At 41.1% G+C, this 24,718-nt stretch overlaps 1 protein-coding gene across 1 annotated transcript in view; it reads left to right on the top strand.

Moving 5' to 3' along the window:
- Positions 1-24,718, top strand: part of cacna1bb (calcium channel, voltage-dependent, N type, alpha 1B subunit, b) — a gene marked incomplete at both ends in the record, with an annotated part of 269,481 nt that overhangs the window by 134,063 nt on the left and 110,700 nt on the right. The window contains 7 exons of the mRNA XM_079256383.1: positions 11,615-11,718; positions 13,915-14,030; positions 14,145-14,234; positions 19,572-19,661; positions 20,399-20,617; positions 20,718-20,830; positions 20,909-21,021. Of these exons, the coding sequence (XP_079112509.1) occupies positions 11,615-11,718; positions 13,915-14,030; positions 14,145-14,234; positions 19,572-19,661; positions 20,399-20,617; positions 20,718-20,830; positions 20,909-21,021 (845 nt within the window). The remainder of the gene's footprint in view (positions 1-11,614; positions 11,719-13,914; positions 14,031-14,144; positions 14,235-19,571; positions 19,662-20,398; positions 20,618-20,717; positions 20,831-20,908; positions 21,022-24,718) is intronic.

The following is a 24,718-nucleotide window of genomic DNA, read 5'->3' as shown; positions in this document are numbered from 1 at the left end:
TCTCCAGGCTGCACCTTGCATTTACCGAGAAAGATAGATGGATGGATGGATGGATACATCCATCTGTCCATCCAACAGTTACTTTGTCCTTTGCTGGAAAAAATTATGTTGAGAAAATGTGTGAAATTTTAATTAAAAAAATAAACTCAAAAGAGTTATATATGATTAAATGCATTGAGTTGCAATTATAATGTGGATCATTCCCCCCCCAAAAAAGGACTAGTAAAAATCCTGACTGGTTGGTAACTTCTGAACTCTACCAGGCCAATCGTCTGAAACAAAAACGTTCTTTCAGAAACCAGGCAGATTGTATACTCAGTGATTGTATACTCAGTGATAAACAAGGAACAGGTGTGACAATCAGCTACTGGGATCCAGGTGTGACAGGGAGTAAACAGCGAGGAAGAACTGCAAGGGAGATAAACAACAAAACGGAGACTCTTTCAGCCTGAAATCAGACAACCTAAACCAGAAACCAAAGAAAAAAAGTGAGGAAATAAAACTTTAAACCAAAAAAAAAAACCTACTTTAATGTGAGTAGAACTTGGTGTCCACTTAAAGTTCAGCCTGATTCAGTGTCTCCAAAATTAGCCTGCAGTAACTTATCTCCCTATTCAGGAGAAAATGGCTGACATTTCTTTAAAAGCTAAAGAATGTTTGGTTTTGGTTCTCTGAGCCACCACGGCTCTTTAGCACAGTCATTCCTGCACGTTGTGAATGTTTCAGGAGCTGCTGGATTGATTCAGAGCTTCCGTCTTCGTTTCAGGAGGCTTGCCTTTTGTGCGATGGCAGCTCTGTAAGCTGAGTGGGAGTATACTGTCACCCCGCAACTCTCTGATGCATGACTTCAAATTTTGTGGCAGCATTTTTGCCTTTTCCTTCCTTATCATTTCAGAGCTGTCACTTCATGTGACTCACAGGAATAACAGTAACAGAATAATAATATCATATGAACATTAGCCAAAAGCTGCTTTTAGATATCAACAACATACAGGGTTTGACAGTGAATGTAGCAGAGGGAGGGGAGGTAGGTGCAGCAGAGATGGCAGGAGCCTGTAACTGAACCACCTGAAGGCAGCTCACAAAAAGGAAAAGTTGAAAATGCAAATTTCATCAAGAACAGCTACAGCTGATCAGCAGGTTTCAGCCTCTTTCTTTATTCTGCATGACGCCATGACTACAGCAGCCTGCCGATGGCGCCACATGTGATGGACTTTAATGACTTGAAATACAATCGCACAAAGAAAAGGGGGAAAAAGAAGATTATTTTTGCATGTTAAACCTCTTCATGGTTTACTTCTTGGCTGATCCAAATGACTTGGGATGGTTCATCAAATCATAAATGATTATTTAGTTAGATAAAAGTTGTGATTTGGAAATTTTGTGGATCAGAATTAATGAGGAGTTCCATTTATTTTCTAAACCACTTCAGGGTTGCATGGAAGTTGGAGCCTATCTCAGTAAGTAGCAGGCGAGAGGCGGGGTACACGTTGGACAGGTTGCCAGTCCATCGCAGGACCAACACAGAGAGAAAAAAATAAAACAACCATTCAGTCTACCAGGGACAATTTAAAGTAGCCAATTAACCTAACAAGGCATGTCTTTGGGCAGTGGGAGGAAGCCGGAGAACCCAGAGAGCCATGAGAGATTGATGGCAATTATTCACTTTGGATTTTTCCAGTTTGCACTGGAAATCTATTTCAGTATCGTCTCTGCTGTTTGTTTATCCAAACCATAGCAAAATGTACTGGAGCGGATGACCAATAAAAAGATTTATGTGCTGCAGTTAGTGCCAGACTTCTATACTGAAATGAATGTCTCAGGCTGTAAATGACTCACAGAGAACTGAATCCCTTTACTCAGCTCATATATAAGCCTGTACTGGGATCCGAAATGATGACTGTTAATGTAAACTGTTCGACCAAAATCCGAAAAACTCAGCAGAACAGGAGCTCTGAAAATGGGTAACACACCAATTCTTATTACTTAGTGAACAACATTTTTAGATCTAGTGTCTGTTTTGATTAAATAAAACTAAAATGGACTCGTGCAAACTTGTTAATCAAAGCAGATCCAAGTTATAAACATATGTATCCTCTCCAGTGTAAAGGAAGCTGATGTCACTGCTCACTGAGTGTCAGGATGCAGCACATCGTACCGCACTTTGGGCATGAAGACGATCAAATCAATTCCACACAAGCCGCGGCGCATCAGTCTTGTGGTTGGAGAGATATTCTTTATGTGTTTATATTCAAACAGAGGGACACAGGGCTCAAAGGGTTAGTTTACCACATTACATTATAAATTGTTTTCGTATAGGCACACTAATTTTCTCTCTTCATTCAATTGTACATGATGTTAAAGTAATTTGCTGTAGTGCAGTCATCACTGCACCTGAAGTGGGCTAAAGCTAAGCTTCTCTTTTAACCAGCTAAAAACCGCAGTTGTTCTACATTCCTCCTCCTTGCAGTGGGATATCGGGTACCTGTCAATCAAAAGGACACGCCCCTAAGTATGCGGTATTTTTAGATTAAATTACTTTAAAATGGAGGAGTTAGAAAAAAATTCACTCCCCCCACAGTTGTCATGAAGGTAAACCTGACCCATTAAACATAAAATGGATTTTTGAACCAGGCTGTAAACCGCAAGTTTCCGCACTTCCACATAGGCTTTACTGATAACCACTGAAGGTTGCTGCTTGGTTACAACATCTAAATTGTTCATAAAACTTTGTTACAATCATTAGCAAGTGTAGGATAAAAATAAAATTTTTATACTCTGAATTTGATATTTAGAAAGATCAGGAAAACAAAAGACAAACAATCACACCCAGCCAGGAGCTTAAGTACTTCTTATTAGACTAAATTAATGCATATATTAAACGAAACTGGTACCACAGATGTGTTTGGCTGATGGCACCAGAGGCTATGTGTTATGTAACGTTTGTGGATCACACCCTCCGTCCAAAATTGACACAAGACTAATTTAAGTGATGAATGTCCTTCCATGATGGCTCAAGGCCAAAAAGATGCTTTTTTTACCCCTTTTCTATTTCCTGGATTAGACGACCCTCCCACATGTATTCATAACTCGCAGCGTCTGACAACCTGCATGGCAGTAAAGGCGATTGTCTCAGAGGTAGATTAGCATCGTCAGCAACAGTAAAACATGGTATAGAAATAAACGTAATGTAAAAAGGGCCTTAAAATAAATAGTAAAATCCCTGACATGCTGGTGTTTGATGTCAGACAGACCAGTGAATGATTTTGACACTTTGATTGGCTTCCATTGAGTTCAGGTTGAATGGTCTGAGCCCAGAGTGATGGTACTGGACCATTCACGGTGGCGACGCCGCCAGTTTGCCTTGTCTGGCAAGTACATGCTTTGTCTGGTAAACTGTAACCAGACAAAGCATATAGACTGGTGCAGGTTGTTGCAGCGGCTCTGGAAAGAAGATATCTGGTAATGAAAAGGAAAAGTAAAATGACACCACCATACCTGACTTCTGTTCTTAACTTCGCCCGCAGTACATCCACCACTAGGTCACATTACCAACACCTCGAGTGTTTTTAGATGCAAAGCCTTTTGTTTTGCAGCAGCAAGCAACTGAAATAATTTACAAAATACCTTCAAACTCACAACTTTGCATTCTTTCACCACTTTAAAGTTAAATTGCAGCAGATTATTACTGATCGTTCCTTTTGTTGATCATGCCAGATCACACATGTGCATTCAGCTGGATGTTTGGACACATTTCCCTTTTTGATTCAGGGTTGTGTCCAAACTTTAACTGGTATTTTATACAGTACAGTACCAGTCCGGTATTGTACAGTACTGACAGAGTACACACAATACAGTACACTCACAAATGTAAACTACATCTTCTTACCTTAATCCATGTTCTTCTTACTTTTGCTATTTTTTAATTGATTTTTACATGCTTTTTTTTTTTTTTTTTTTTTTTTTTTTTTTTTTTTTAAGAGCATATGTGTTATGTTTGTTATGTTGTGTATGTTTCTGTCATTTTGTCTCTACTAGAGCCTCTCAGCACATGTCATGTTTGTAAATTGGTTCTCAAACAATTTCCCTGGAAAATTAAGGGAAAAATAAAATGTAATTAGCAATGATAATTAGCTTCCCTATTCATTTTATTAAACTATATTAAAAATTGTGCATATATATAAAACATATATTATGTATGAATAACGTATTAATATAAAAATAACTACAACTAATTTTATGTTGATAGGAAACAAGGCAAACCTGATGTGTGGGAAAACTCCATCAGCTCAGAGTTTCAGTTTCTGCAGAACATCTTCTAAGGCTGAACCGAGCTCGGTTCATCCGCTTAAGCCGTCAGCTGAAGAATCGAGGCTGTGTCAAAGAGAAATAAGTCTTTCCTTTTTACCGCCTAATTCTGGGGGTGAAAGCTGACGCAACCGTATGCATTGCCTCCTACTCACCAGTCCTCCCAGCTTCCCCAGAGAGGGAGGCATTAAGATATCTGCCACTGCTGCATAAAGAAAGCTGTCACCAAACGTTCATCACAGACTGAATCTCAGCTTTATATGTTATTAATGTTTATATTAAACTATTTAGCCTGCTGGTGATTTCTTCAGTAATTTACTTACCATGTGAGACACAGTGACAATGAATCATCATTACCTTCATGGAAAAATAATGACGAAGTAATACAGTTTAATTTAGAGGAAGTAAATGGTTAAAAAGTTCCTGAGGTCAAAAGTCATTGTAAAGTGAAACAAAACTAAAAGTATAAAATATAATATATGTGGTTTGGCTGCATTTCAGTCAATATGAGGAAGGAATCAGAAAGGTTACCAAAAAGAAAGAAAAAGGGGGGAAAGGAGTGGGAAAAGCCATATTAAGTGTAACAACCAGTGTCAACAACAATAATGATGATTATTTTAATAATTGAAGTAGTTAGAGAATGGATGGATGATTAGGATAATGATGATGAAAATGTTCATTATGAAAACAATGTAATAAGAATACATCATACAAAAGAAATAAAAACAAATATGTAAATTGAAACATAAGAAATATTATTATTAATAATAATAATAATAATAACTAAAAGAGATGTTGAGGATAATGATGAAGATGTGGCTGACATGTTAGCAACAAGTACCTTTTAATGCCACACAACTGAGCTTTGGCAGATTTTCTAATGTTCTCCAACAACGGCTATTTCAGCGTCCATCTTCCATCCTGCCTCTTCTTCGAGGTCTCTCCAGCCTGTAAAAGTTTGTTGTTGAATCTTGTCTGATTTCTTGCTTTATGTCATAATTTCCCGTCTGTGTATCTTTGCTGAATCAGCCACGGTAAATGTTTAAAAATAGCGAGCATGCTGTAATCCAGTTGCTAACGTGTGTCATGATGTTACAAAGCAAACTAATCCAACATTTCTCCTTTCTAAAACTCTGATTTTCTCCACCAACTCCACAGGGAAAACGTTAAGCAACTTTTCTTTAAGGCCCTTAGGCGGACAATATTTTATTTTTCAGAGCTCGCCTGCAGGGAAAAATGACATTGCTGACATGGTGAGATTATCAAGCTACCAACTACTTGTATCTTACTATTATTACTTGTATCTTAAGGAGTCTTTATGTCGAGTCCTTTCAGTCAGTGTTAGTACAGAGGGTGCCTTTTGCTTGTACTTTTTTAGTAATTATTTTCCATTCAAACCAAGCCAAAGACATGCTTGTTTGGTTTATCGGTCACCCTATATTCTCACTAGCAGTGGAAGTATGAGCGTAACTCGTTGTTTGTCTCTCTGTGTTGGCGCTGCGATGGACTGACGACCTGTCAAGGGTGTATCCTGCCTCTCGCCTGCTAATGCTGGGAGACTCCAGCTTCCTTATGACCCTGAAGTGGAATAATTGGTACATAGAAACGAATGAATGAATTTCTTTACACTGTGAGAACTGCTCAGCAGTTCTTTATTATTGGTTATCGTTTGTTGATGGTAAATAAAGCACCAACTGCCCTGAAAGTAAATGTTGACCGGAAATCACTATGCAATTCTGACTTATAAGCAAGTTAAAAGAAGTCCCATTCGTGGACCAGACAGAAGACAGAATATAGTTATCCAGCCCACAAGCCTTTAATTGGACCTATTTGCTCCACAGCCACACCAGTGTCCATTAAAAGTAGCTGGCCAGAGGTTATGGTTGGTTTCGGTTAGGAAGGCTAAGTGTTGATGCATTCAGATGCTCAACAAGATGCTGAAAGCTTTAGCTGTATTAACCATGTTGTCATGGCGATGCATTCCATGGAAAACCTGTCACAGAGGTAGACTGTGAAATGCAAAGTGATACAGGGATGTGGGAGTTATAAACCATCCACCATGCCGTCAGGAACCATTTATTCTCATCCCTAAAGCAGGTCAGGCTCATTGTTTACCTTCCTCGAAGGACTCAAATTCTCTCATTTTATGATGCATTACGTGAAAACTACGTCCCAGACTTTTTGGATGACACAGTAATATCTTTAAAGTGGAACGATTATGTTCATTTCAGGCTAATTTATTTTTATTTCTGAGACCAGAAGGGCTGGGATTGATCGAGTTATTGTCACAAATCGCTTTATTTACTTCAGACCGACCCCCTCCGTAGGCTGTCAGATCAGCCTGTGGGCAAAACGAGTGGATTGAGACTCTTCCGCATTAAGCCCCGCCTCCCGCCACCGCGCTACATCGGGAGCGCGCACCGCACCTATTTTCGCCGTCATTGTAACATCTCATAAACAGAAGGATTAGGCTAATATGGACTCAATAAAAAATAAAATACAATGTCAACACATAGCATACAGCCCTACATGTTGGAACCTGAATCAGACCCTGAAAACAAAGTGGAAAACAGCAACCCACAGCAACGAATGCAGCAGGATGTCTCTCTTTGGTAAACTCACCAGCCATCGTTGGAAATAACTTTATCCCACGTTTTCCACCCGCCTGATGTATTTGTACATGCCCTTGTTAACCAGTAGAAGGTAACCAATCACCGAACCTTATCCCCCGGGACGTCGCAAGGATTTCCGAGTAGAAAAAACTCTCCAAAACTATGCATTTTTCATCGCCATGGAAACCGAACGGAGAGAGTGCTGGAACTCAAACTCAAACTCAAACATGCGTTTAGGTGATAAAAAAACAGTGTCGTTCACATGTCTGATGAGGATTCAACACTGTAACACTGTAGAAAGCTCAGAAAACTCCAAATACCATCATAGAACCCTTTAATGTGCATTTCTAGATCCGCTGCTGCCCGGCAGCATCCCGAAGCTTAGGAACCGACACTGTACAACTTTTAAATCCAGGATGCAACGTGATGTTTAGCTTTACAGTATAATAATATCGTCTTTTGCTGGCTGGAGAGAACTAACAGGTCAGATAAGACCTGTTGATGCCGACTTAGCCGTCGATTGGAGGCACGTGGCAGGAAAATGCCAAACTTCTACAGTGTGTCTTTAAATCATGCTCTTTATATAAGATGTGAAACTTTAGACTGCGACTCTAAACTCTAAAGTAAGACTGTGTTCTTGGGATCACAAATATGTTAAAGTCATTTTCCCAACGGACAGACTGACTGGTTTACTTCTGCAACCACAAACTGGCCGTTATATAAAATTCATGTCTGATTATCAGACTTTTCTAATTCTTAATGAAAACTCAGGACGTCAGGCTGTCCATGTAGCATTTCCGCAAATAGGATTCAACTAAATGCTGGAACAAAAGAGGGAGACATGAGAAGATGGAGTGATGAGACGGTGATGAAATGCTTGAAATGTAGGGAAAAAAAAAGCTGATGCCAAGAAAAACAGTGAAGCTCCTGTCAGGCATTTCTCCTACGTAAGTGGGCGGTTGTTTCTCTGACAGCAGAGGCAGCAGAGGGTGTGTTGCTGCACATTTGTCTCATGTTCCCGGGTTCATCATATAGATTTCCAGCCCACTGATTCAGTCACAGTTACAGCCAGCGTATGGCAGCGCCTGCAAGATGTCCGTGTGTTTCTTGCAGCCCTTCGGCCTGCAGTTCTGTCTTCTGCTAACAGACCGCTGTGTGGGAGCAGCCGACGTGGAGAGTGTCGACTCCCAAAACGAGGAGGCCCAATTTACAGTCAGTGCTTGGAAAAATAATGTTATTTTTAGCCGAAACAGAAGAAAATCTGACTTTCTTTTAACCTGCAGAAGAACTTGTCTTAAAAGCAAACTGCATTGTTGTGAGGTTGTCGTGGAAACTGTCTGTCTACATGAAGCATCACTATGATGGAGTGGGAGACGTTTCTTTGGCTTCTTTCAGCTGATTGTCTGCGAACTGAACCAAACAGTACGGTAAACATGACAGCAGCAGTAAAAACAGAGAACCATTTTCAGCAACATTTGGAGCTTAGTAGCAGATGTTGGCTTGTTTATTGTGACACGAGGGAAATGCGGCCCACCTAAGTGGTGGAGCAACAAGAAATAGATGTTTGCAAGCATGAGGAACAAGTAAAAGTCAGTTTAAACACAGTGCTGCTTTATCTGTTTCTTAAAATTAGCAACCTGTCAGTTATAATACAACATAATATCCTGATCAAACTGCTGCGTCTGGCTTTATGTGTGTGTGTGTGTGTGTGTGTGTGTGTGTGTGTATGTTCACACAATGCATAAGACTGTTCCTTCAGAACTGCTTTAACTCTTGTCATAGATTCAACAAAGTTCACACAGTTGTTGCAGATCCATGAGGAGAATCTCCTGGTCTGCATTTACACATTAGATTCTCTCAGTTCCTCATTTTGTTGTTTGTTTGTTTGTTTGTAAATCAGTTCACAACATTTCAGTGCTTTGTATTTAGACAAGAAGTTTGGGAGAGTCTGTATGTTATTTATTTCTTTGTTTGCTGGTTTGACTTTGAAGCTTCTGAAGGATGACTGTAACGTGACACACGGCAGGTAAACACTGCCGTTTCGTCATTTTCTACTCCCTGCACAGAAACCTGAGTTAAGTCTTTGTTATTTAAGTCTGTTGCAGGCGGGACACTTTGGGTTTTCCTGTGAGACTGCAGGAACACCAGCGGGTCAGCTAACTTCAGATTGTAGAATTTTGCCTGGTTTGACTGGTTTGTGGTAAAAGTCAGGTTTGAAGATGCCCACCATGAACCAAGAGAAATCACGCTTCCACATTTAGTAAATAATGTCTCCATGGCAAAAAGCATGCAATGATTGGACCGCACAAAGCCGTAAAGCAGTTATTAGATAAAATGAAAACTAAATATATATAGATATATAAGTGGAAAAATGACATAAATATAATTGCTGAAATCACTTAATAGATATGAGAAAAATATCACTCAAGTGAAGCTTGAGAATAACGAAACTTTCTGACCTTAAAACTCTGCAGCCAGGACTTGTTTGACGACACAGTGACATCTATCATGTGCATTTCTAGAGCCGCTGCTGCCGAGCAGCGTCTCGAGGCCGAGGAACCAACGCTTTACAACTGTTACAGCTGGGACGCAATGTGACGTTTTGCTTCACGGTATAATAAGGGTGTTTTAGACACGCAGCGTCGCTGATTTACACCAAAGAAACGCAAGAAGATTAAAAGAGAAGAAGAGACAAAACAAGAGTCATTGTAAGGTCGCCTTCTGCTGGCTGGAGAGAGTTAACAGGTCAGGTAGGATGTGAGATGTATGCTGGATTAGCCGTCGATAGGCGGCGCTTGGCGGGCAAATGACAAAAGATCTGTAGTGGGTCTTTAAAGGGGTCCTATGATGGTATTTGGAGTTTTCTGAGCTTTCTACAGTGTTACAGTGTTGAATCCTCATCAGACATGTGAACGGCACTATTTTTTATCACCTAAACGCATCTTTGAGTTTGAGTTTGAGTTCCAGCACTCTCCGTTCGGTTTCCATGGTGACGAAAAGCGCGTCGTTTTAGAGAGTTTTTTCCACTTGGAAATCCTTGTGACGTCCCGGGGGATAAGGTTCAGTGATTGGTTACCTTCTACTGGTTAACAAGGGCATGTACAAATACATCAGGCGGGTGGAAAACGTGGGATAAAGTTATTTCCAACGATGGCTGGTGAGTTTACCAAAGAGAGACATCCTGCTGCATTCGTTGCTGTGGGTTGCTGTTTTCCACTTTGTTTTCAGGGTCTGATTCAGGTTCCAACATGTAGGGCTGTATGCTATGTGTTGACATTGTATTTTGTTTTTTTATTGAGTTCATATTAGCCTAATCCTTCTGTTTATGAGATGTTACAATGACGGCGAAAGGAGGTGCGGTGCGCGCTCCCGATGTAGCGCGGTGGCGGGAGGCGGGGCTTAATGCGGAAGAGTCTCAATCCACTTGTTTTGCCCGCAGGCTGATCTGACAGCCTACGGAGAGGGTCGGTCTGAAGTAAATAAAGCGATTTGTGACAATGACTCGATCAATCCCAGCCCTTCTGGTCTCAGAAATAAAAATAAATTAGCCTGAAATGCACACAATAGTTCCACTTTAACAATCCTCCGTAATCCCTCAGCTGAAGTCTGTTTCAGTATCATTTTGACATAGCGAGGTTCCACCTACCTCCTGAGACAGGCATCTGCCGTAAAGCATCTGCTGAGGAACAGCCGGGCAAATGGGGTTTCTGGAAGAAGCCTGAGATCCGCCGTGGTGACCCCTTCAGGGAGAAAAACTGAAAGGGGAACAACAGCGCTGACCTCCTGACCTCAAGCCAGAATACTGAATCATGTTTTTTGTTTTTTATTTATTTATAAACACAGAACCAGTAAAAAGTTTTGGAAACAGTTAGACATTAAATCCATGGTTGGGTAACTGTGTCCAAACTCTTATTTCCTGGTGGTGAACTTAAATATAAAGTGTCATTAAATGTCTCTGTAACTTTAATAAGTCAAACAGGAAGACTGAATGATCCCACCTGTTTGTTTGGGCTCATTCATTTGTAACGAAGTGTTTCTGTGTTGGAGCGATAAAGGACGGAAACAATTCCCTGAGTTTTTCGCCTCTTTCTAATGAGAAAAGTTGGTCAAAAGTTTCCTTTTCAGTCAGAATAGAAAGCAAAAATCACTTGTTCTGGGAAAGGAGCCAATTCAGGCTAATTGATTCCAAACTGAACATCATCCATTCAGCAGGCATCGGCACAGCGATTGCATCAATTAATATGAAGAATACAATTAATACAACAAGATCATGTTGTCATAGTTTCACTATTTAACCCAGAAAGACTCAATCTATGAAACAATGTTAAGAGAAGTCCCTTTTTTTTTTAAATAAGAAATGTTTATTTGTCCCTTAAACAAAATGTTAAATTTAAAAGTACCTACATTGTTTTTAGGAATATTTACCATGTATTACCATGTGATACATCAGTTAGTGAAATCCTCGGCTTTCTGGTGTCCATTAAGGAGCAGAAGACGAAAATCAGATTGTTTACAGAGGATTTTGAGCAAAGTTTGTGTCATAAATGTCTCAGAATCTGTATGTATCATATCATGCTGGACTCTTATGGGTTGACAAACATTGCATTCAAAATGTGAGTCTCAGATTGATAAAGAGAGACCTGAATGCTGTATTTGTATTAAATGTGTGTTTGCTTTGTGTTTTCTGTGTTCAGACTAATGACGTGGTTGGAAACATGTGGAACTGGCTGTACTTCATCCCTCTCATCATCATCGGCTCCTTTTTCATGCTCAATCTGGTGCTGGGTGTCCTATCAGGGTAAGTCCTCTCATGAAAAACGTGCCAAACCCAAGATCATATTCCATCCAATCATCTGGCTAGAATACAAATGTACTTATCAAGTTGCGTTAAATTTTCTTTTTAAAACTGGAAATGAAGGAGTAAAACATGCTGCCATTATCAACTATTGTTTCTCTTTACGTCTTAAACTCTGTAAAAATCTGCATGAGTTTTACGGCAAACAGCTTTGGGTTGATGAGTCATGGTTTCAACCGGAGTTTACTTTGGAAACGCTTATCTGTTAGCGGGAGTCAGCAAACAAACAAATCAGGAAGAAGACTGATGTCTGATATCTGAGGAAGAGGAAGATTAGACCATCTTGAGAATGTTTTTTCCTGGACGCCTGCATCAAAGCCAACCCTCAGTGTGGAAGCAAGGCCTCAGAACTCGTCAGACATCACTGAACTGGGAGTGAAGTGGATAAATGGACTGGTTCTTCACCTCTAACATCGAACACTCGTCCTTCTTCTTTTCCTCCTTGCATTGGTCCAATGTCCTCTTGTGTTATGAAAAGGCTGCATCATAGACTATATATAAAGAGATGGACGGAGTGTCCGTGACGTCACCCGTAGGTTTCTGAAGAGCTGAATTAAAGCTCGTTGGGCGGTTCCTACCATCACCATCTTGGCAGAGCCATGCGTGTTGTCTAGCCTGGAAAATACAAATATGGACAAAGAGGAGGAGCTGAGAGGGGGGCTCTGAGCGTCATGGTGGATCATTGACATCTAGCGAACTCAGAGCTTTCTGTAGCTAAAAGCTAACCGAGCTAACCCGGAGCTAACCGAGCTAACCCGGAGCTAACCGAGCTAACCCGGAGCTAACCGAGCTAACGGAGGTAAGTGGGCTAAAGCTAAGTCACGTTGGTAACCAGCTAAAAACCAAGGTTGTTCTACGTTCTTCTTACTTGAAGCCCGAGTTTGGTACCTGTCAATCAAAAGGACACGCCCCTAAATATACCGAACTTCAAGATCAAATTACTTTTAAACGGGCGAGTTAGAAAAAAATTCACTCCCCCCACAGTTGTCATGAAGGTAAACCTGACCTCTTAAACCTAAAATGGATTTTTGTACCAGGCTGTAAACATGTTTATTTCTGCTGCGAAGTTGGTCTTTTCAACATGGGAGTCTGTGGAGATTCGCTCTGTTTTTGAGCCCCTAGTGGATGAAGGGGGAACTGCAGTTTTATGCACTTCCACATAGGCTTCACCTTTAACCGCCGCAGGTTGCTGCTTGGGCTGCACTCAGTGGTTTTTTTTCTTCAGGTCCTGTGTGTCGCTGGATATGACGTCTGTCAGTCTCGCGGCTACACGAAGCCTCTTCTGACCTGCCGCGGCTCAAAGCCGCTCAGTCACCAAACATTTGTGCAACTTTCATCTGGAAATCATGAAAGAGACGCCGATGGAGGAGAAACTTCTCCTCATCTCAGGCTTTGCACACTTTATCCAGAAATCGCTCAAGCTAAATCTCAGTCCGATCTTTGTTTTGCTCACACACACATTGTATGTTTTATGAACCAGCCATGTTGTTTCTCTGGCATGGTTTGGATCCACCTGTACTGAGACAGAGGACTCGCTGCAAACCAGTACAAAACAATCATCCTCCAGTATGATGCTGCCTGTGGACGAGGGATCCAGCAGTAACCTGAAGTTTTAATGAGCCGCAGTCATCAGATTGTAACTAAACCCATTTATAGAAGACGTTGGGCCATTACACAGTGCTCCGTGCTGTGTCATGGTACCCCCCCCTCCCCCGTAATGCTAAGAAGTCCTGGACCCTCTGTCCCACCCTATGCTGAGATCATGCTGGGTTTTATGCTTTTATTAGTGGGAATCTCAGCATAAATAATGTTTTCTGGCTGAATTCCTTCCTTCAGTGAAGCCAAAGTCAAATTAACAGCATAGATCTTTACTCTTCTTCTGCTTTTAAACATGGACGCATCGGCTTTTCTTATTAAATCTTGCAGGAAAAATCAAGGTTACCACAATAAAGATGAGCAAGTCGTTGCCTTATTATTGGCTTTTTAAAATGAAATACAGGATAACTAAAGTCAGCGATCATCAGTGCCATGTGTTTTCCTTTCTCATCCACAAACTGTCCTAAATGTGAGCAATATTAAATGTTGAAATGTCAACGTAATCTTTTCTGTCCCTGTATAAAAAAATATCCATTTCAACAGAGAATTTGCCAAAGAGAGGGAGCGTGTGGAGAAGAGACAGGAGTTCCTGAAGCTCCGTCGACAGCAGCAGATCGAGAGGGAACTTACGGGGTACTTGGAGTGGATCTGCAAAGCAGGTTAGGCTCGTCTCTGAAGCGACGTTAGAGTGGGGGCGGGATGTGTCGAAAAATAGGACGAACTGATAAAAAGTCCCTCCTTTTTCCCCCCTTTTCCTCTCCTTTCTGCTGCAGAGGAGGTGTTGCTGGAGGAGGAGGATGAGATTGCAGAGGAGAAGTCCCCACTGGATGGTGCGTGGTACAAGAGGAAACAAAATCTTTCAGGTGAAAGCAGAGCTGAGAATCTGTTGCCTGCTTTACCATGGTCCATCAGCACCGGAGGCCGATGGTAAACCAGGCACAGAGAGGTACAGTTCATCATCACTTCCACCTAAAGAATGATTTTGCACCGCTTTAAACGGTCTGCATAAATCATTCCAAGATTTTCAGCCATGCATATGATCTGGTGTCTGTGTTTTACTTGTGAACAACATGCTCTGACTGGAATGTAGAGAAATATCTTCAAGAAAAATTCAGCAACATGATGAGCGGTGACCTTAAGGTAATTACGAGACTCTTCCTGTCACTCACGATGCTCCAAAAACGGTCTTTAAACACTGAAATAAGCATAAATTCTTCACTGGAAAGGATTCTACAGACCTGGCACGCTTTGTCCTTGAGGGTTTCTCCCATTTTCCAAGCAGAATTCTGAAAACTCATCCAGGTTGGACTAAAATGTCAATGCACAGGTATTTTTAGGTTTCTGTCAAGTTGCTCCACTGGTTTCAGGTCCCATATTGCCAAACCCCCAAAAATACTGACAACTCCAGAAAGATGCACTCGAGGCTTTCTCACAAGTGTCTGTGTCCATCTTTTCCTTCATCCCGACTAATCCCTCAGCTTCTGTCACAGAAAAACATCCCCACAGAATGATGCTGTCGTTGTTCTCTTTACACATGGCTTGGTTCTCACCATCTATGATCTGCACACAGATGCACACAATGTGCAGAGAGTCGCAGTCGAACACAAGGACAACTGATAAAAATAAGTTCCATCAAAGCTGAAAAGCCTGAACACTGAGTCAAATCCCATGACTCAAATATGTCGCCAAAAAACGTGGACTTTAGTCTTCCAGCTGCAGTTCCGAAGCAGCTGAGATGTAAATAAAAACAGAATGCAGTAATTAGTAAATATAACAAACCCATATTTCATTCCCAACAGATCAGAAACTGAAGCTGAGACATTTTATTGCTGAGTTTGATGGCAGCAACACATCTGTAAAAAAACTAGTTCCAGGAAGATGTTTAGCATCGTGGAGCATCTGCTCTTCTTTTAGCATCTGTCTTTAAACATCTGGGTGATGAGGAGACCAGCTGCTGGAGTTTCCACGGACAGCATCTGATATGTTGTTTATGATGTGTTGGGAATAAAATATTGGTTTATGAGGTTTGCAAACCAATGCATTGTTTATATTTACATCTTGCATGGCGTTCCCAGCGTTTTTGGACCTGGGGTTGTAAAGTTATGGCAACTTTTTTTGACTCTTTTCAAAACACAGATGCAGTTTTGACTCATCAGCATCTCGACAGGCTCAGCTCTGAACGTGCTCGTACATAACGGCCGCCACTTTCAATACTTTCATTTGGCCACAGACTGTTATTAGGAGGAAAGGGGGAGATGAGAGAAGGCAATAATCTGCAGATCTTCATGCAAGCAATCATTGCAGGCACTTGTTTACTTTCCAATTATTCTGCTGCACTCTAACCTACAAATTGTCAAGGTCAGAGGGGTGTAAATGAGATGAGATGATCAGTTCTTCCTATGGAGGCAAGTAGAAAATATATGAGACAAAAAATAATAAACAACGATCTGGGCTGAAGCCAACGCACGTCTAACACCTACCTCTTTTCACAAACAGAAGACTATCAACTCATGAAGAAAAATTAAATTTCATTCACACATTTGTGTTCTTCAACCTACTGATTCACTAAATCTGAGGAAATGCACTTGTATGAATAATAGAGTAGTTGTTTTGTGATAGTGTTTATTAGTAATATTGTAATGAGGTTTTTTTTTTTTTTTTTTTAACCAAACCTCAACCCATTACATTATATATGGTACAGTTCCTGAATGAGACAATATAAAGAATTCCAACATAAAAGATGTTTCGCTTTAGACAGAAGTGCGGTAGATTGTACTATTTCATTTTTGACATGGTTCAGATACTTTTCCTGTTATTGTTTATTGTCAGAATGATGTCTGAAAATATGGTTAAACAGTTATAAAAATCTGTATTGTTTGCTTACATGTCATTCTACTTATAGGCTGAGATTTACTTCATCCCACTTTCTGGCTGTTTCCCACTTTTATTTTATTTTGGACACGCTGACAAACCAGTGAGAAATGTTCAAATGATCAAATAAGATTTTTCAGTAAGTAGATTTCTATTAGATTTAAGGTTTCAATAAAACACAAAGTATATAAAGTTTCCAACTCCTCTCCTTTGCTTTAAGTCTTACTGCAGAAAGCAGAACTGTTTGCCAGCCCATGTCATGACGACAGTCATAAATTAGCCAGGGCTAAATATGGTCCCCACTGCAGGAGGAGCATGTTGTAATTGAGTTCTTTGTTTCTGTCTGTCTTGGCCGTGATGTCAGTCCTCAAGGCCTGGTGTGAAGGCGAAGGGTTAATCAGGGAGATTTACCGCTACACCCTGATTGGATTTGCAAAACTCAATTCACCATGCCGAGCTCCCCAGCGCATGCATGCACACACATGCTCTTATGCATTTGCCAGGAAACGGACGCTCAGTGGGCTCGGATTCTTGCAGATGACTGCAGCAAAGTGACACAAGCCAACGGCCTTGTGTTTCCAATTAGTTACAAATGGAGGATTAAAACATCTGAGTATACAGCTAGAGAAAAATGCCACTGCGCTGACGTTGGAGCAGAATGGATGTGTTTGGCTTTCAGATGGTTGACAGGATGGAGAAAAATGTCCATCATAGCTGCATGTCTTAACAGAGGCCAATTCAAAATACTCAGTCAATCAATCCATCAATCCATCCATCCATCCACCCACCTATCCATCCATCCATCCATCCACCCACCCATCCATCCATCCATCCATCTATCCATTGCCACTTGCCTATGGTCGGGTTGTAGAGCCAACAGTGAATACATGCGAAACTTCCTTTTCCACGACCAATTCTTTCATCTCATGATAGTAAAAACATCCAGTTATGTTCCTCTGCAAACTGAATAATAGTCTCTTTGGTGCGTCCTGGGTCTCCCCTTGTGACCATACACTCTCAAAAATAGAGGTACAAGATAAGGAGATTTCTGTACCTATAGGTACATTTTAAAGAAATGTTCTCTCCAAAGTACAATACTGGTCTTTAAGAGACCAGAAGCACACCTTCAGAGTACGAAAAAGGGTTCAAAGTGACATAAAGTACAAATTTGTACCATTTCGACCATAAGGGTTCCTGCAGCATTGAAAAATGTAATGTTAATGGCTGTAATGTTACAAACTAGAGCAGAGTTGAGTGATGACAGTAGTACTACTTAGCAGTCATTTACTACACCAGACAATGAAGGTCAGATGCTGCAGACTAAGTGTATGTCTGGTCAGCATTTTGAGTTTTTGAAGATTATTTCTAGATTAAAGATAAGATAATATTGCTAAGTGGAATGGACCAGGCCTAATCCTGTGAAAACATAAAAAAACATAACTTGATAAGGTGAGGTTGAACTTGATAAGGTACAAAAATAGACCGAAGGGTACTGAAATGTCTCTCAAAAGAGTACACCCCCAGCAACAAGCATTTGTACCTTTTTAGGTACAAGCTGGTACCTCTATTTTTGAGTGTGTAGTTAAAGTGGGAACGTAGATACAATAGTGTATCAATAGCTTCCACCACAACAGACCAAGGCACAGCCCACATCATGTGGATGCTACACCGATACACCTGTTGATGTCCTTTTCTATTCTTTACACTCTCAAGACCCCAGTATACTTGAACTCTTCCACTTGGGCATCTATCTGGGGACCATGGTGTTGTATTTCAAGGTGCTCTCCGTCGCCCAAATCAATCACACTAAGTTCTGAACTGCTCCAGTAAGAGCTGAAGATCATGCCCGAATAAAACAAACAGAACTACATCATCTGCAAAAAGCGGACCCAATCCTAAAAACACCAAACTAGACCCACTTGACACCCTGAGTGTGCCTACAAGTTCTGTCCATAAAAGTTTAATTAAAGGGAAGCCTCAGTGGAAACCCTCACCAAAATTTGATCTGATGTTTGATCGAATGTTTTTCCAAGTCTGCAAAACAAATGTCGACCAGTCAGGTGAACTCCCATCCACCATCTAGGACATTGTTGAGATGTTACAGCTGGTCCACTTTTCAAGGCCAAGAGGAAAACAACACTATTCCTCCTGAATTCATGAAAATAATCTTTTTAAATAGCAAGAAAACACCAAAAACATGCAGGACTGAAGCCCTACAGGGGTTGGATTGATGATGCCAGGTGGAAAATCTGGAGCTAGGAGTGGGACATATGTTTTGTAACTTGTACCTCCATGTTGGAAATGGTGTAAAACAAGTACAAGTACAAATCAAAATGTGCAACAATGGAGTCAACAAAACATTTTGTGGAAATAAAACGCTACGACCATCTGACCACAGCCAGCATGACGGTCGTGGCTCCTGTCTCTGCTATTAGCTAATAAGCTCTTAAATGTTTCATCAGTCAATAAAACTTATATTTTTCGAGACTTTTGACAGTTCAGTGGACAGCTCTGTGATTGGTTGGGGGTTAGAAAAATGTGATTGGTTTTTGATCAGGTGTGTAAAATGTGGGACAAATGTTTTGTACTTCAAAATTGACTTTTACTTTCATTGTGGATTTGACTTGTACTTGTTGCTGTTTCACATATGAAGATATAACATAAAAACATATGTCCCCATCCTTGCTTCATACTGTCACACATTCAAAGAGGGTCCAACAGGATGTTCCTAGTCAGGAAAGTTCACCCAGTATGAGATATTTTCAAGATGTTTTTTTTTTTTCCAAATGGAGATAAAATTGAAAAAAGTGGTGGACTGTTTCATGTTTTTGAAGTGAATGAACATATTTGGGGAGCAGTTTGAAGCAGAGGGAAGAGAGAAAAACTTGCCTTGGCGTGTGCCTTGACGTTCAAAGCAGCATTTGGGTCTCCACCCTGGCTCTGCCTGCAAGCAGCTTTCTGGAGCAGAGATGCCGGGCTGTCGAGCTCATTAACCAGCAAACCAGTCAAGCGTCCTGGGGTTGGTCATGTGACCAAAGCATGCCGCGCTGGCAGTTTTTCAATCCAAGGCCGACTTCAAACGAGAATAAGAAATGTCCAAATGAGAAACGTGATTGATGACCTCTATTCATAGTTTTCAATTAGCACACAAACCAGCACGTCCTGCAACTCTTCATTAAAACAGAGAAGTCCTTGTTTTCTTGCCATTTTCCATTTTATGTGGCTGTGAGATCATGTATTTACCATTAAGGTGGTTTTGCCAAGCAATTCTTCTCTGTGCTTTTCATTATGTATTATTGTCTGGTTTTTCTATCGTGTTTCTTTTACAGTCCTGAAACGAGGCAAAATCAAGAAGGGTAAAAATGACCTAATCGGTGCAGAGGAGGGGGAGGATCCTTTTGCTGACATGTCTTCTGTTGGTAAATTTTCCATCTTTTTATCCAACCAGCAGGTTAGCCTGTCCCCTGACTCTCCGGCCAGCGTTTATCAGATTAATGGATCGTGATCTGACTTCACCTTAACACCATAAAGTATGGGGCCAAAGGTCTAACTGTGCATTATAGAAGCTAGTTCTGCACTCTGATCTGTAGACCTGAAGCCGTTTTTCCTGCCTTTTGAGGCAGGAGCATAATTAACTTTCCTAATTAGACTGTGAAACTAAAATAGCAGGAGAGTCACCTGCAGCCGTTCGACTTTCACTTTTTAATGTTAATGGACTTCACACTCTCTTGCAGAGGCAACATATAATTGCTTGTCGGTAGGTTGGAAACAAGCATTAGCGTGGTAATCATAACCATTTTGTTGCTGTCAGTTTACAGCCTCATCTAATGGCTGTTTTCCATAAAACCAAGTGCTGAGGGAATAGATGTCAGGCTCCGTCTTTCATCTCACTTTTTTCACACGTAGCGCTCAGCTCGTCCGTATTAGCTGTACATTTTTTAATGAGAAGCTGCAGGTAAATTATGAATGTTTATAGGATACGTTTGGATTCTTTTTTAAGTTTAGTCTTTGTCGCAATTGTGTTTTCATGCTTAGTGTAGAAAGTTAAATGGAGCTGTGTCCCAATGGTTGACAGGACAAGGCAGAACTGCACAGGTTTAACCAATAAGACTGCATGTTACGTGATCTGTAAAGTCTCTCTTTTTCTTTGGTTTAGCTCCTCCCGGCTCTCCGTTTGGTCGGGCCAGCGTAAAAAGCGGGAAAATGGACAGCTCCTCTTACTTCCGTCGCAAAGAAAAGAGGATCCGCTTCTTCATTCGCCGGATGGTGAAAGCTCAGAGTTTCTACTGGGTTGTTCTGTGCCTGGTGGGCCTCAACACTCTGTGTGTGGCCATAGTCCACTATAACCAACCCGAGTGGCTCACAAGAGCTCTCTGTAAGTAAAGTTTGCACATTTATGTGCCTGATCATGCTGGAAGACCATCTGAACCTTTAATTGGTGTTTTGTTCTGTGAATGTGTCCGTCTCCCTACCAGACACGGCAGAATTTGTCTTTCTGGGCTTGTTTCTGAGTGAGATGACGCTGAAAATGTACGGTCTGGGAGTTAGAAATTACTTCCACTCATCCTTTAACTGCTTTGACTTTGGGGTAAGTTGTGAAACAAAGTGGCTCTTGGTATTTTAGACTGTTTAGAGATTTAATCCTGAGCTTTGTTCCTTTCTGCAGGTGATCGTGGGCAGTATTTTTGAGGTGATCTGGGACATGATTAAGCCTGGAGCCTCGTTTGGCATCAGCGTTTTGAGGGCCTTGAGACTTCTCAGGATTTTTAAAGTCACCAAGTAAGTTTACAAAAAAAAAAAAAAAAAAAACTACAAAGAGGAAATACATGAAGCGTCCACTGCCAAAGCCTATTTTCTTTTGCACTTATTTACCAGCAACTTTACCAACTGATTTCAACTGCTTGTTTACACAATTATCTGATTAGCCAATCACATGGCAGCAACTCAGTGCATTTTGACTTGATCAAGATGACTTTATGAAGTTAAAACTGAGCATCTCAATGAGGTTAAAAGGGGATTCATCTGGTCTGATGAGACTCAACTTTAGCTGCCAGATTCATTTGGTTGGCTCAGAATTTGGTAGAAACTACATACAAACATGGATCCATCAATGGTTCAGGCAAGTGGTCATGTAATGGTGTGAGTAGCAACTCTTGGCACACTTTGGGCCCATTAGCACCATCATTTAAACACCACAGCCTGCCTGAGTATTCTGACATGTTCATCTCTGTGTATGAATGTATATATTTTAGGGGTGGGGAAATCGAATCGAAAAATCGAAAATCTGGATTTTTTTGCTTCACAATTTTAAAATTAAATTTTTGTTAAAAAAGAAAAAAAAAAAGAAAAAAAAAGAAAATAGATTTTTGTGAAAAAAATCTTTTTTTTTTTTCAATTATATAAAAATATATTTTTTGTCATTTTTATTGTTTTTATTGATCTTTTTACTTGTCTTCTCAGGCATTATAGCAGCAGAATGATGATCTGGCTACTGTGTGTTTTTTTTTTTTTCTTGTACAAATTAAGAAAAATTGACAAGCAAAAATAAAAGTTTTATACATTTTATTTTGTTTTTAATATATAAAAATCAACAATATTGAAGAATTATGAGAATAATTATGAGTCCTAATATATTTATATATACTGTATATATAATATGTCTATTAGTCCATTCATATAAAGCTAAACGTTTACGTTTAACTTAAATAAAAGTCTGTATCATAGGCATTTCCGATTTTATAAGAACAAGTAGTGTAAGTGCTTTAGAATAATGTATTTTCTTTTGGAATAACTAAGGATTTTCCATGTAACCTAAGTCAGAGTCCAGGAAAGCCTGAAGTTCTGCTGGTCGTTCATTAACATTGTACTGAACTGCAAAAATTACACACAGCTTTTCAATAACAAAAACAAGGCTGCTAATATAATCGTGATTATTATTTACCAACAGCACAGGCACAGCTGGGGTTTTGCTGTGCGAACATGATTACGACTGGTGGTGCTTAATGAGAAGTCTTGTCTGACTCTATTAAATAAAACAAAATTATCTTGTGACTTAAAGTGTCACAAAACCTCAGTTTTCAGTTTCATGGCATTTTTGGGAACTAGTGAGGTGATTATTTAGCCATTACACAAGGTATTTGTATTCGGTTCATCTGTTAGTTACTGACTCCATCCCCCATTTTCCATAAAAGGCTGCCACACTGAAAAGTGAAGGCACATCAACACAAATCCGTCTGAGCCTGGAAGCCCTGTCTGATTGTTAGACAGCATCTGCTGCCATGTCAGAAGGTTATGTCCTCCTGATTCTGACCTCAGGGACAAATGAGACTCCAGGTTTTGCAGGTGAAAACGAGGCTACATAACTCTGTAATACAAAACAAATACACAGTTTCTTTTTCTTCTTTTTAAACAGCTAAATGTCCAATTAGTGTCATTATTCCTTTTAAACCTTCTGTTTGATGTGTTATAGAGAATCTTTAGGTATGTGGAGAAACACTGGATTTGTTATATTTCTATGAAGCTGAGCAGTATTGCAGGTTTAAACAAGATTATTTCAACAGATAAGAATTATGGACAAGATTCCTTTTTTAAATTTTCCTCTGCAAGATTTGAACTATTTTCCCTCTCAGCTGTAAACCGTGTAAAAATCTGAACAAAATCAAAGAAATATACAAGAGAAACAAGCAGTCTTTTTCCAGAGGGAAGAAGCCATCGCTTCAGTCCAACCTCTTTGCCACACACCAGCCTTAAATACCTCATATGCATTTCATAACATGTTCATTTATTATGGATCAGTAATAATAGTTACAGCAATAATGTGACCAATAAAATCACAGCCCTTAATTTTTGTACCCTTGGAGTCAAATTAAATGAGTTTTTTTTCACACAGTGAGTCACACACACACACACACACACACACACACACACACACATATACACAATGCAAGTACTGCTGCTTTCTATCTCTTAACTGAATATTGGCATAAAATTACCAAGAAAATTAAACAAAATAAGCTTCAAGCAAAATGTTTATTATATTTATTAAACAAACATTTTGCTTGATGCTTCTGTGAGGAAACAATATTTTGGGGATCCATCCACACCAGTCCTCCTTCGATGAACTCAGCGGGCATCTCTAAGGAACCAGCCTGATCACAGGAGGATGGGGTCTCCAGCACAGCCATCCCGCTGCAGCCCCCCCACACAGGGCGATCGCTGCAACAGCTGCCCCCCCCAGACGGAGCAGGCAGAGCCCCCGGTGTGGTGGGGTCCTCATGAGGAAAACACCGGAGTTAATTATATTAAAAAGTTAAAGCACACCATGTGCGTGTATGACTAAGCATCTAGCTTGGACATAGCCTACGTTTGTGTGTGTGTGTGTGTGTGTGTGTGTGTGTGTGTGTGTATCACCATTCCACAATAAGACAACTGCTTCATTTGATCATTTTAGACCGGAAGCATGTATTTGCTGTTGTCTACATGAGTCAGTCTTGGTCTCGGTCCGCATTGCCGGTAGTAAGTCGGATCCGTTTCCGGTGAGGGTTGGACTCCGCCAAGGCTGCCCTTTATCACCGATTCTGTTCATAACTTATATGGACAGAATTTCTAGGCGCAGCCGAGGTGTTGAGGGGATCCGACTTGGTGGCCTCAGGATTGGGTCCCTGCTTTTTGCGGATGACGTGGTCCTGTTGGCTTCATCTGGTCGTGATCTCCAGCTCTCGCTTGAGCGATTTGCAACCGAGTGTGAAGCGGCTGGAATGGGAATCAGCACCTCCAAATCTGAGACCATGGTCCTCAGCCGGAATAGGGTAGATTGCCCTCTCCGGGTCGGGGGTCAGGTCCTGCCTCAAGTGGAGGAGTTTAAATATCTCGGGGTCTTGTTCACGAGTGAGGGAAGGATGGAGCGCGAGATCGACAGACGGATCGGTGCGGCGTCTGCAGTAATGCGGACTCTGCGCCGGTCTGTCGTGGTGAAGAAGGAGCTGAGCCAGAAGGCGAAGCTCTCGATTTACCAGTCAATCTACGTTCCTACCCTCACCTATGGTCATGAGCTGTGGGTCGTGACCGAAAGAACGAGATCTCGTATACAGGCGGCTGAAATGAGTTTCCTCCGCAGGGTGGCCGGGCTCACCCTTAGAGATAGGGTGAGGAGCTCGGTCATCCGGGAGGGGCTCAGAGTAGAGCCGCTGCTCCTCCGCATCGAGAGGAACCAGTGGAGGTGGCTCAGGCATCTGGTCAGGATGCCTCCTGGACCTCCCTGGTGAGGTGTTCCAGGCACGTCCCTCTGGGAGGAGACCCCGGGGAAGACCCAGGACACGTTGGAGGGATTATATCTCTCGGCTGGTCTGGGAACGCCTCGGGATCCCCCCCGCAGAGTTGGCAAATGTGGCTGGGGAGAGGGAAGTCTGGGCTTCCCTGCTTAGGCTGCTGCCCCAGCGGAGAAGATGGATGGATGGATGGATGGATGGATGGATAC

Source organism: Telmatherina bonti, assembly GCF_933228915.1.
Source record: "Telmatherina bonti genome assembly, chromosome: 17".
Classification (NCBI taxonomy): Eukaryota; Metazoa; Chordata; class Actinopteri; order Atheriniformes; family Telmatherinidae; genus Telmatherina; species Telmatherina bonti.
The sequence above is the reverse complement of the archived record's forward strand: the minus strand, read 5'-3'. Positions and strand labels throughout refer to the sequence as shown.